General features: G+C 39.2%; 1 protein-coding gene across 1 annotated transcript; it reads left to right on the top strand.

Moving 5' to 3' along the window:
* The first annotated feature begins 2,266 nt into the window (after window positions 1-2,266).
* LOC109487766 (cathepsin O-like) lies at window positions 2,267-11,778 on the top strand. Its single transcript, XM_019791831.1, has 11 exons — window positions 2,267-2,461; window positions 3,589-3,691; window positions 4,878-5,023; window positions 5,372-5,385; window positions 5,687-5,765; window positions 6,120-6,200; window positions 6,924-6,997; window positions 8,087-8,128; window positions 8,531-8,700; window positions 9,591-9,683; window positions 10,730-11,778. Exons 1-11 carry the CDS (start codon window positions 2,273-2,275, stop codon window positions 10,762-10,764), a joined length of 1,026 nt encoding a protein of 341 aa, XP_019647390.1. The 5' UTR covers window positions 2,267-2,272; the 3' UTR covers window positions 10,765-11,778.
* The last annotated feature ends 2,285 nt before the right edge of the window (window positions 11,779-14,063 follow it).

The raw sequence follows: 14,063 nt of genomic DNA on the forward strand, positions 1-14,063 counted from the left end.
GGGCGTGTTTTTGAAAGGCCTTCATCTCCAAGCAGATGTAGGGCTGGTTTCGCTAGGTTAGTACGAAGTGATGCTTTTTCTTTACAAAATATTATCACCGTGCAAATAAAGCAAGTAAGGAAATAAACAAACAAACAAACAAACAAACAAACAAACAATAAAACAGGCACGTAGAGCATGGAATTCGTTAAGAAGCAAGGTAATACTACACGCACTCAATTTTTCTCAAACTGTTGTTGTTACCTCCTAACATCTGCTTGAAGATAAGTCAGGTGTTTATATCATGTATAGTTACTTAACATGTAGGGAGCTGACACTGTCAACAAGGTATATAGATAGATACAGGTCTTCTGAGTCAGTATGTACCATTTTTCACGTCTTTTCTATGACCCTGGGATTTGAACTCGTGACCTCCAAAACGCATAGTATTGATGGTACATTCAGTACTCAATGCCAGTAGTTGTAAGATTAAAAAAAAACGGGGGCGTAACTCACGACAATATTATGTCTATAATAAGTGTCACGACACTTAACTGACGACACTATGATACGCACCGACACACCTTCTATGTGTAAACTCAGGTATGGGGTTATTTTAACAATCCCCTGGAAGCGGAAGTGACACAATGGCCAGTTGAACTCTGTAATCTACATGATAATAGCGTTAATGGCCCGCCCTTTCTCGGTGAATATGGTGTGATAAAGGATTGGCAGTTGCTATAACCACCTCATAACATTCATTCATAACATTCCGTTATGTATATTGACAGGAATATTATATCTAACAACTCTTGAGCTTTTCAAGAACTTATCACTTGAACTCTCTTTGAGACATATGATGGACTTCGACCATGAGTTTTATGTTAGTGGCGAAAATCTAACATTACTGTAAAAAGGCTAGGGTACAGTCATCCTCAAGTAAGGCGAAGGAGGTTGTGGTTAATGTGGTGAAGGATGTGGCTTTAAATGAAAACTTCTTCCAGTTCGGCGGAAGGAAGGACGTCCGATTTACAAGTGTTAGATGTGACAGATCGTTACATGGAGGTTTGATAATCAGCTAGCTACCGCCACGTATACGTATACCTAGGCCTGCAGCTACGAGAATATATATATAGTACCGGATATTACGTTATACGTGTTACATGTGAACAGAGTACAGATATTGGCCAATTGCATGTTCTTTGGCTATATCAAATGCTTCAAGTATGACATGATGGCGAAAATGTGCTAAGAAGTAGTGTTATGAATGTCCATATCAGGCAGTTTTCCTCCGAATAATCTTAAAAATTTATTTTGCCATCCTGAAATTACATAGTATTGGATGCTTTTAGAACCACATGACGTTACGTGCAACGTTACACTAATACTACTGAACCCCCCCCCCCCCCAAAAAAAAACATTAAAAGCACGCAACCTTTCTTGTATATACTACAATTAGAAGCATATATTCGTAATTCGGCATTTTCAAACGAGCCAGCACCACACATATCTGCTTGGGCATCCAAGACCTTGGCACAGGGCCTTGGCTGAAGAAGTCTGTGACGTAGGAGTCACTGGCGGGAAAATCCCCGGCGTTTCCCGCGCCACGTGTACGGCTGGTGACCTGTAGTTACCCCGTGAAGTCTCGTGCATTCCGTTATGTATATTGACAGGAATATTAAATCTAACCACTCTTGAGCTTTGTAAGAACTACTATCACTGATTGTTGAGCTTGAAAGCCAAGGGCCACTTTATCTTCAACGGTTCGAAATTGTCGAATAAAGAGGAGTTAAAGCTACGTGTTTTTTTGCTGTTGGCTTGCTGCCTATGACAACACTCAATACTAGTATCGACAAACACTGAAACAGTAAGGTGGGAGGGTGACAGTCACGCTGGTCTAAATCTTTTAGCCGATTCGGTAGGAGCGTCGGGTCTGAACTGGCCTCGGGTTTGGCGTGGGTTCGATCCCCGGCCCGTGACCAGGAGTGTCTTTCTGTTTCTACTCTCCTAAATCTTACATAAGTACAAAGGATCCGAATCGTATGTATGTAATTGTTATACATTTAACAGTTACATATAAGATCATATAATGTACATGATCACTAGCATGGGATGCTCCTCTTTTCTCTATGATAGTGAAAATATAAGAGCATAACTACATGCTTTAAAGATCAGAGGTTTGCCTAATTTATAAGTTTATATATTATTAGTTCGGAGATCATACTGCCCCGTTGCCTGATTTTTTCTGCCTGGCGAAATACCACCCCCGTCAAATGAAATGGTACGATCCAAGATGGCAGCGATCCCAACCCGGAAGTGTCATACTGGCGAAGTTTTTCTTCTGTCTCTTCTCTCTTTCCTGGGACTGGTTGCCATGGCAGCCACGTCTGACAGTAGACAGCTGTTTGAAGAGTTCGTGGTGAAGTTTGGGAGGAAATATCAGTCCAAGGAGGAGTATTGGAGGAGATATCATATCTTCAAGGTTGGTCTACCAAATTATGATTTATATGATTTACGTTACATATGCAACGAGATCACTTGGCGTCGGCGACACCTACTTACTAGTAGTAGTCTAGCGAAATGTTACCATTATCATTAGATGTTACCTTAAACAAGGACGACAATAGCAACAATTGGAGAAGGTGTGTTATAACTGAAAATTTAGCTTTTTACTAGTTTTAGTAGTTACATTATACAATTGCCCGATTTGCACTGTTCAAAATCCCTATGTTTCGATAACCCTACGTAGCCGTGGACGACTTATATTTTTGGTAATCCTTTTTGTATGATAAAAGGATTACCCGAGTCGTCCAAGACTTACGATAACCCTATTTTTCGACACCCCAACGTTTTGACACCCTATGCTCGGACACTCCAGACCTATGTTCTGTTGAACACCTCTAGACTCTACATTCCTACATATCCCTAGTTATGACACACTTAATAAGATCCAGTACCCTTATAGCTAGCTACATATACACACCTGACAACTCAACCTATGTTCTTACAACCCTATAATTACCCCATATGTGGGAACATGGAAGTGCCAGAACATAGTGACCACCCTGAAACTGTGACAAGTCTAGTAGTTAAGCTGTGGTGACTTGGTGATCTTTTTTGTATGTATTAGGCCCCACCGACTTAATTTTATGGATGACATCCTCTGAAGACCCACAAACTAGTGCGCGCGGGCAAATAAAGAAAAATGCTACTTAACCACAGGAATACAAAGCTGGTATTGTGAATTTGAGGCAGTACATAGCAACGTATACGGCAAGCCGACACATAGTGGCTTTTTGCGTGATTTACGAATCAACACTGTACGTGCGTACTGCGTTCTTGAGTCGTGGAGCTTCGGTAGCCTGGGTGCCATCCTCCAGAGTTACCGCCGGCTCCGTACTGTCACTAACTACCATGGACTACCCAGGTCTAGAGCCAGGCCAGAGCCTCGGTGGACATGATCTCTTTTTTTTTTTTTGAGAACAGGCGAAAATCAATGTGCGTGCGGATGTCATCCATAAAATTAAGATGGTGTGGCCTATAATATCATACAAAAAGGATTACCGAGTATACTAGTAGTATTTGTCTAAAAACATAAATGTCATGCAGGAGAGTTTGTTACGCCATCAGCAGCTGAACCACGACAGGACGGACGGTGGCGCTCTGTACGGGGTGAACCAGTTCTCTGACCTCACACCCGCAGAATTCCGTGGTAGGTCTGATGTATGTGACTCAGGTCTTGTTGATTCAGTAGCTGCAGGCCTCGAAATCAACTTTTCTTCCAATTGTCCCAAAAATAAATTTCTATTGTCCCAAATTGACGATGAACTGTCCCAACCTGTTTTTCGGTATGAGTATAGGTATAAGTATTTATTTATTGTTTGACTCAGGCAAAGCCCATATACAACGTTGACAACACAAAATACATAAATTTTGTATAAACATAAACTTTATTGTATGACTTCAACTTGAAGTCAACTTTATTTCGCTTATGTTTACTCCCAGGCGCACTGTAATTGCAAAGGAGACATGAAATTTGGGGGGACTTTTCCGGATCCAAAAGCTGGGACGTGTGCCTGATAAACAAAAGAAGGGCTGACATTCTGATGTTGATTATTTTTCTATTGTCCCAAAAATGTCCCAAAGTGTCTTTTTAGTTGTCCCAGCCTAAACTTTAGTGGTCAGTGGCCATTGGACCACCTTTAATTTTGAGCCCTGTTCAGGTCTAGTTGACTTTGGTTTCATTAATTACTTCTGGCTGCCTTTCATTCTTGGGCCATCATCAAGCCGTATGGCTATGTCATGTCTTCATTACACTTCTACAACAGTTCAAGGACTTGTTTTAATGTAATATACTATAATTTCACCAGGGGGTGATGGACAATGGGTGTTTTGTTTTTCTGTTATGATACACCAAATGTTACACATGCTTTTGGTAAAATTGAGCCAACCATATAGATTCTCAAAACATTTTACCCTTAGGCCACACCAATTTTATTTCTTGATTGACGGATTCGCCCACTTCATTTTTTTCTGATTTGCAAATAAAAATAAAAATTCAGAATCAACTGCAAAATGCTCATATTTTGCCCTGAACAGTTGAAAACAGTCATTTTCATCCTAGTTGTTACAGTTATTCCATCTTTCAATGTAGTGGTATCATTAAAAGTTCAAAATTTATTGTTTAAATTTTGAACCAGCCTGGTGTGTTGACTTCATGGCTCCTATCATACCATTTTGGGCCATAATAGGATGCCTAGGCCTGTTTTTATTTTTATTTTTTTTTCGCCTGCCCGCTCCATTATTTTTCTAGAAAAATCCGTTAACCAAGAAATTAAATTGGCGTGGCCTTATCTTTTCCACAGAAAAGCACCTTTCCTGGATGAAAACAGATGGAGGTTTTCACACTGGTAATGTCACGGGTAAAGGTCCAGTGCAGCTTCCGTATGACTCTCACAACTTCTTGAAGGATCTGAGTGACGTTCCTCCGATTTGGGACTGGCGCAACAACAAGATGGTCACAGCCATCAGGGACCAGGGCAGCGTAAGGCACTATCAAATCATTTGCTTGGTTCAAGTGTGCATTAAATTGCATAAATAAAAATTGATAGGGCTTTCTTCTTCATTAACCCAATGACTATGATATAATATGGACGTAATAACCAGCATTAAAATCTATACTCATTTTACACATGTACACAGACTGGCTCTATATGATAATTTGCATTTTATCCATGAATGGAACAAGTTACTAATTAAAATAATAAGAATATTAATCTTGTCATAATGAGATGGTATAGATGGAATACTAATAGCTTACGAAATTGTATGTTTTTCTTCCCTTATATGGGCTCTTGCTGACTGGCATCTACTGGTATTATACATGGGACAGTGTGGAGGATGTTGGTGAGTTTGTTAGTGTGTTTCTCCCTTAAAGAAGTAATGTTACATGTATTCAATGAAGTTGAAGTGTTAATGTGGTTGGTCTGAGCAGATGGGGTAAAAGGATAGTAAATCTTGAAATGTACATGGTTGTTTTATTTGCAAATATCCATTTGCAATCAATATGTATTACATTTATATTACCATAATGTACTAAGATTGTTTCAGCCATAAAGTTAGAACACCTAAGTTCTTTTCCCTCCTATCAGATAATTAAATCCTGTGAAAGTAAATGAATTTACAGTAATTTCTGTTGTGTTCTCAGGGCCTTCAGTATTGTGGAGACAATTGAGAGTCAGTGGTCCATTGTGGGACACCCCCTAGAGGAATACAGCGTGCAACAGGTCTAATCTTTAATTACTTCAACCCAAAGATAGTGAAGTACCCGGTATTATTTTAGCTTTTGTGTGTATGTGTGTGTGTGTGTGTGTGTGTGTGTGTGTGTGTGTGTGTGTGTGTGTGTGTTTGTTTTTCCCCAATTCTCTCTATAAATGCTGCATTGCCACACTTCCAACCCAGATGGCTGGAATATGTATATATGTGTACAATAATATTTGACTGTAGAGATGGCACTTCTTTTTGTCTGTGGTGCTGAAAGAAAAGGATGCAAAGAAATGTGGGTAGTAGTGGGGTGAAATGTGCTATCTCTGATTGTTACATGTGTAATTATACATGTATAATGTGTTCCTCTCCTGCAGGTGTTGGATTGTGACCGTACAGCTGGCAGTCATGGCTGTAGAGGAGGGGACACCTGTAACGCCCTGTCATGGATGAACCAGGTGAGATCCATCCTTCCAGAACTTACATGTACCTCAAGATGAAAAAAAAAGTCAAGAATCTAGATCCTAACCTCCTTGTTATATCCTATCTGTATCTGTATCTAGTATAGCTGGTATAACCGCCCTTCAGCGTAACACACCAGCTTCGCAGGCACGCAGCGCGGCGGCAGCTAGCTACATCACACCGAACGACTTACACTCAATCTTTGCACATTTGATCGCAGGAGTTGTTTAAAGCTTTCTAGTGATGATGCCCCAACTGTGCTTGGTGGCAACGAGTTCCAGTCTACGATAATCCTGGGGAAATACGAGTTTTTGAATACCTCAATTCTTGGTTGATACTCTGATATTTAAAGGCATGACTGTTTCTTGTTCTTTTCTGGGCTGGTATCAGATACTTAGTGGTTGGTACATCCACCAGTTTATTAGTTATTTTGTAGTATCCTAGTATCGATGCTGGCAATTCAGCCTGTGAATTGTATTTTCTTATTGCAAATGTAGTAACTCCTGTTGACCTGAATGGTTAGGAGGTCTACTACAGTGTATACCAGACACAATGTAGCAGTGATGATTCTGGAAAATTAGACTAAGTCCTTCAGCCAGGTATAACTTGTTTGTTGAAGTCCTGTTTTGTTTGCCTTTTCTACATATAACAGAGTAAGAGGGAATGTATGGTCAAAGTTCTAATTTCTATGTCACTCTGTTTCTATGTTTGTTTCCCAGACGACTGCCAACCTGGTTCCCAAGAAGGACTATCCCTACACAGGGAAGGACGGAGAATGCAAATTTTACACCAAGTGAGTTTTAATTAAAGGTTAATGACCCGCCCCGAGGTGAATATGGTGTGATAAAGCCTTGTCAGTTGCTATAACCACCAACTAAAGCCACCAAGTGAGCGCAGCGAACGAGGTGGGTTTATGAGGTGGTTATAGCAACTGACAAGGCTTTATCACACCATATTCGCCGAGAAAGGGCGGGCCATTAATGCTATTATCATATAGCTTACACGATAGCCTATCCAACTGATGCAGTAAGTGACACAATGTACAATTTTCCGTTGCACATGCTGAATAGAACATAGTTCCATCTGGAGTCACCTGAGGTCACTGGGTAGACTTCACGTTCTATGTCTTCTATCTGGGTCACTGGCAGGGAACAGGTGTTCTTATGGGAGTCACCAGAGGTCATTGGAACACAACAAAGTTATTTTTGGATTTTTTAGAACTAGAGCCGTGTTCTATTGGGTCACCTGAGGTCATATGTGGTATCACGTGATAATGGACCTATACCATTATTACGTCACAGTTTGTTTACCTGTTCTAAAGAACATTCTAGAACGGTCATGCAGTTAAAGAATAAAGATCATTTCAAAGTTTTCAAAGTAAGGTATATCTGATTTTTGCTGCGTATGGTTGTGTTGACACAGCATTACATGCTGCATGGGTGATTTAGTTGTGACATTAGAGGAAAGTAGTACTGTATTAAAAGCCTTATATTAGGCTAACACAACACAAACACACACCGCGCTACGCACCCCTGTACAATATAAACGTCGATTGACCGGCATTCATTGCGGTAAACAAGCTGTGATGTGATAATGGTATAGGTCCATTGGGTTGTTTAATGTATGGCTTTGGATCGATGAATAAATACCCGATATTTATGACATTACGGCGTCATAAGAAATGTGGAATGGAGCCTTCTGATTGGTCAACGTCACCCGTCTATATGATAATTTCTTAAAATGATACTCACTGTTGCCCTGGGTTCTGGAACACAGCCGTGCACAGATCAGGGTATTCCAATAGCAATTCCCAAGTGAACTTGAAGATTCTGTATTTAGATTTGAAAATATGAGTGATTTTGATTGTTGATTTCCATTTCAGCACCACGGACAGTGTTCACCTCACTAACTACACCTGCAGAGGGTAAGGAGCACCTTGAACATTTTTGTCTGCTCCAATTTAAAGACTTTAGTATCTAAGAAGTTAGTAGGGTTGTAACATAGCTTTATTTTCTCTCAAATTTGTTCTGATACTAGTATATGGAACTGCATGTATGCTCAATTGAGGATGGCAGCCGATGTTTACAATGTATTACATTGTATTCTAGCATGCTAAATTTGGACACCAATTACACTTTGAATGTGTAGAATGTATTGGTCATGCTTCATGTCAAATTTGAACAGTTTGGCTCTGAATTTTGTGGAATAAAAGCAGCTGATTATGCTCATGAAAAGGCTGATGCAGGCCCCTTTGTAATATTGTGAAAACAAGTTTCTGTTACTAAACATTGACCAACTTGAAGATACATTTCTTTTTAAATCAAAGTTATGAGAACCATGAGGATGAGATGGTGCGTCTGTTGCACGACCACGGTACGCTGGCGATTATCGTGGATGCCACCAGCTGGCAGGACTACCTGGGCGGCATCATTCAGCACCACTGCTCGCACGACTACAACAACCACGCCGTGCAAATTGTGGGCTATAACATCAAGGGTGGGTATCACACTGCTGTTTTTATCATTGGGCTACAACATCAAGGGTGGGTATCACACTGCTGTTTTTAACATTGGGCTATAACATCAAGGGTGGGTATCACACTGCTGTTTTTATTATTGGACTATAACATCAAGGGTGGGTATCACACTGCTGTTTTATTATTGGGCTATAACAAAAAGGGTGGGTATCACACTGCTGTTTTCATTATTGGGCTACAACATCAAGGGTGGGTATCACACTGCTGTTTTATTATTGCGCTATAACATCAAGGGTGGGTAACACACTGCTGTTTTTATTATTCAGGGCTACAACATTAAGGGTGGGTATCACACTGCTGTTTTTATCATTGGGGTATAACATCAAGGGTGGGTATCACACTACTGTTTTATTATTGGGCTATAACAAAAAGGGTGGGTATCACACTGCTGTTTTAATCATTGGGGTATAACATCAAGGGTGGGTATCACACTGCTGTTTTTATTATTGGGCTATAACATCAAGGGTGGGTATCATACTGCTGTTTTTATTATTGGACTATAACATCAAGAGTGGGTATCACACTGCTGTTTTAATTATTGGGCTACAACATCAAGGGTGGGTATCACACTGCTGTTTTTATCATTGGGCTATAACATCAAGGCTGGGTATCATACTGCTGTTTTATCATTGGGTTATAACACAAAGAGTAATGGTATCACACTGCTGTTTTGATTATGGGCTATCAACATTAATGCTAGGTGTCACACTGCTGTTTTTATCATGAGCTTCATGGGGGGGGGGGTAGGTATCACACTGCTTTCATGAAGGTATTGTAATCAATGCAGCAGACATAGCTGTAGTTTGTGATATGCTCACAAGGTGTCCTCACTGCAGCATGTCCATTTCAGGGGACGTCCCTTACTTCATAGTGAGGAACTCCTGGGGTTCGCGCTGGGGGCTGGATGGATACCTGCACATTAGGATAGGCAGCAACTTGTGTGGTAAGCTTCAATTCTCTCCATGTACTGGTATATCATTACCTTCGCCAAGAATTGGAGAAGGTTATGTTTTTGTGGCCGTGTGTGTGTCTGTCTGTCTGTGTGTGTGTCAACAGCATAACTCGAGAAAGCTTAGATGGATTATCTTCATATTTGGTAGGTGGGTAGGTCTTGATGAGAGCTCGAACTGATTAGATTTTGGGCCCCCTAGCGGCTTGTTATGGTACTGCAGCTAAACTTCCGGTTTTGATATCTCAGGATCTAGACATGCTAGGGTGACGAAATTTAGGTGGTAGGTAGCTCTTGTGCTGGGGAAGAAGTGACATCAGTTTGAGCCCCCTAGCGGCTTGCTCTGGAACTGCAGGGCTATCTGTTTGAAAATATTCAAAAGAGGATAACTCAAGAACCAGTTGACGGATCGTCGTGATTTTTGGTATGTAGGTAGCTTACGTGATGCTTGATGTAATTATGCAAATGTGGATGTGATTTGCATAATTTATGGGGATATTCTATAAATCAGCTGCATTCCATGATAGGACTATTGAAGCTTGTGAGATTGGTAATTGAGAAGGAGAGAAGCACAGGCAGATATTGATTATGTAAATGAGGACTTAATTTGCATAATTAATGAGAAAATGTTATAATTCTGTAAAGGTAACTGCCTGGAATTTCATACTTGTGGTATTTGAAAGTTCAGTGAAGGTAAACATCATTAAACTTGATGTATTTAAATCAGGACCTTATTTGCATAATTTATGAGGAAATAATAGAATGGCACCTTTTGTTAATATAAGACTGTCTTTTGGTTGAGAATATGATAAAGACTGATATAATTCATGCAAATGAGGACCCTATCTGCACAATCAGGGGGAATAATCTATATTTGTCAGCCATAAAGATTAACATCATTTGGCGAAGGTATGAGATCGCGGAACTCAAATTTATTTCAAAAATGATTTTCATCTCAAGTTGTTTCTATAACCATAGATGTTATGGTCTTGATGAAAAGGTTGTTCTGAATTTCTTCTTGCCATTATTTCCTTTTTCAGGTGTTGCAAACCAGGTGTCGACTGTGTCTGTGTAAGAAAGGGGATAGAGTTCAAATACTGTCAATGAATCTATTTTCTCGGGGACTTAGATCTAATAATGTGGTAGGACTGGGGAAAGGAGGTTTTTGCCATGTTTAAGTTTGCACTTGAAATCATACTACAGAACTGTTATCATATAGTCTGGAAATGCAGATTCCATAATGTTAGCATGCCATTATATGTTGTACATATATGCCTATTAAATGTAAATGGATGTATAAGTTGTGTGTATATGAAAGAGTACAATGCATTTTAAAAAAAATTTGTATTTTTTTGGCAAAACAAAAATTTTGTGCCTTTACTCATAGGCACAATGATCCCTGTTCTATTAGCTATATTCTACTCAAATGTAGCAGGGAAAGTAGTTGGGAACATAATGTTGACTGTGGTCAAGGTTGTAAGAAAGAGACATGTCATAAGATTGTGCATTTAACTGCATAAACAATATATAATCAATAAAGACAAGATGATTCAGAAAGTCCCCAGCCAACTTCATCATTTATTTTTCAACTTACTTCAGATCCATCACCAAAACAAAAAAAAGTTTTTATGACAAAAAGTGGAACGTTTAAAATAACACTGTTTCCGTTATGCCACCTATTCGCACTTTTGGTCCATACACCACATAAAGGCACTGGATTATATTTCACTTTGTAACATGCATGATAATTCTAGATCCCATTAAAACCATGTACTGTAACACAATAGTTCATTGCTGGTGTTAGAAAACTATGTTTAAAGTACAACTTAAACTTATGCTGATAACAAGATTGGCAAGACTATTTACAACAAAGTTGACACTTAGCAAAATGGGGAAAATGTTACACCCCCACAGCACGGATGGAATGTTCCTGTGCGTTAGTCAATTTGGCAGACTTTGGTTGGTCACATATTTGGCAACTTTACACAATCAATAAAAAGTTCACACTTTATTGTAAGATATTGCATAAGGCTTCACGTTGCTCTAAACCAAGTGACTTAGGCCACACCAATTTAATTTCTTGGTTAACGGATTTTTCTAGAAAAATAATGGAGCGGGCGGGCGAAAAAAAAAAAAAAATAGGCCTAAGCATCCTATTATGGCCCAAAATGGTACGATAGGAGCCATGAAGTCAACACACCAGGCTGGTTGAAAATTTAAACAATGAATTTCGAACTTTTAATGATACCATTGCATTGAAAGATGGAATAACTGTACCAACTAGGATGAAAAGGACTGTTTTCAACTGCTCAGGGCAAAATATGATCATTTTGCAGTTGATTCTAAATTTTTATTTTTATCTGCAAATCAGACAAAAATGAAGCGGGCGAATCCGTTAACCAAGAAATTAAATTGGTGTGGCCCTAGTTTTCAATAATTCCCTTGTACCAATGTATGTAATAGTTAGTTACAAACAGTTAAAAACTGACACTACTGGCAACAGATATGTCTTTGAGACTGACTGGCCTCTTGGCATCACATACAAGACTTTAGACTCACAGTACAAAAAGGAAAATAAGAAAGAAAGAAAAAAAAAACAAGTTGAACACAAAACTATGAGAAGTAATACTGGCTTTTAGCTGCACGGCTCAATTCCAAGCTTTTAGCCTAACAGATTGATTCAAAGTTTTCAGCTTGACAGCTCAATTCGAAGCTTTAAGCTTTACAACATAATAGATAAAAGAACTCATCCTACTCAGTTTTGGCCCGAAATATTCTACTGGTATTTCATGGTTCTCAAAAATAATACAGGTAAAATAAGTCAGGCAAATACCTCTACATATGGTATCTATATCTATATAAACATGAATCGTAGTGTACACGTACGTGCATAGATAACACTAATATTCTCTCTGATTCTCATTTTTTCTCTTTGATTCACAAAAATAAGAATAAAGTCAAAATATATTCTGCTAACTCTAAAGCAGCATAATGTTCTATGTATCTATATGGCACATACATTAAAATAAAAGAAGGGAACTTCTACTAAACTTTGCACATCCAAGACATTAACAGAATTGTACATATTGCTTTATGATATTTAATATTACACCTTCTCCCTGCAACCTAACTCACACATTTGTTACCAAAAAGGCTATAATTGTATACATTGCTACCTTTAAGTTAGCAGCTGAGGCTGGATGTTAAATTCCCTCATCCTATAAGTGTGCGTAGGTCTATACCTTCTCCAGGTACGTTTAAAAAACTCAAATTGATATTTTTGAAACATCCCCAGAAAAACAGCCGCCACAAAAATGATGTGGTTGCACTGGAGTGTTATCAATGTTTTGGAGTTAAAGAAATTTCTTTTGGTTCATTCAACCACAAATATTGATTCCCTCATTGAACGCAATGGAGCATATTATGAATCGATACAGCTACATTTTGTACACATCCACAAAATATTGACATAAGGCCACACCAATTTAATTTCTTGGTTAACGGATTCGCCGCTTCATTTTTTTCAGATTTGCAAATAAAAATAAAAATCCAGAATCAACTGCAAAATGCTCATACTTTGCCCTGAACAGTTGAAAACAGTCCTTTTCATCCTAGTTGTTACAGTTATTCCATCTTTCAATGCAATGGTATCATTAAAAGTTCAAAATTCATTGTTTAAATTTTGAACCAGCCTGGTGTGTTGACTTCATGGCTCCTATCGTACCATTTTGGGCCATACTATGATGCCTAGGCCTGTTTTTATTTTTTTTTTTTTCGCCTGCCCGCTCCATTATTTTTCTAGAAAAATCCGTTGACCAAGAAATTAAATTGGTGTGGCCTAGGCGGCACAAAATTTTGGAGTAGGCGGTGATGTTCACCTGTTGCCGCCTTGTTTTGAGAAGGCGGAATGTAGTAACTGGTTTTAGTCATGAAAATCATGGCTGCATACTTGGGCAACTCTCAGTGCTCAGCAGAATGTACTGTGCCGTCGCAAGTTTTTGCACGGTTTTCGTTGGCTGTTTGGTCAACGTTGCATCAAAATTTTTCATATGGCAGATGATATCTTTTCTGACATAGCATTTGGAAACTACAGACCGAATGTTAACCTTATACATGTATAGGCAAAAACGACCTTATATGAGACGTTCTGCCGTAGTGCTACCCTGAGGGCCTGCAAGGGGGGGGTAGGTGATTACGAATTACGCAAAATTTTACGTCCGCCTATTACGAATTACGTTAGAGTCTCAGAGCTGATTACGACTTTACGATTTGCCGCTAATGTCCAATTACGAATTACGTTGATTTTTGTCGGAGGCTGCCTACGAATTACGAAGTCTAAAACGGCCTGATTACGCCTTACGTAAAAGGGCTTGC

Source organism: Branchiostoma belcheri, unplaced genomic scaffold, assembly GCF_001625305.1.
Source record: "Branchiostoma belcheri isolate BF01 breed outbred unplaced genomic scaffold, Haploidv18h27 scaffold9, whole genome shotgun sequence".
NCBI classification, from domain to species: Eukaryota; Metazoa; Chordata; class Leptocardii; order Amphioxiformes; family Branchiostomatidae; genus Branchiostoma; species Branchiostoma belcheri.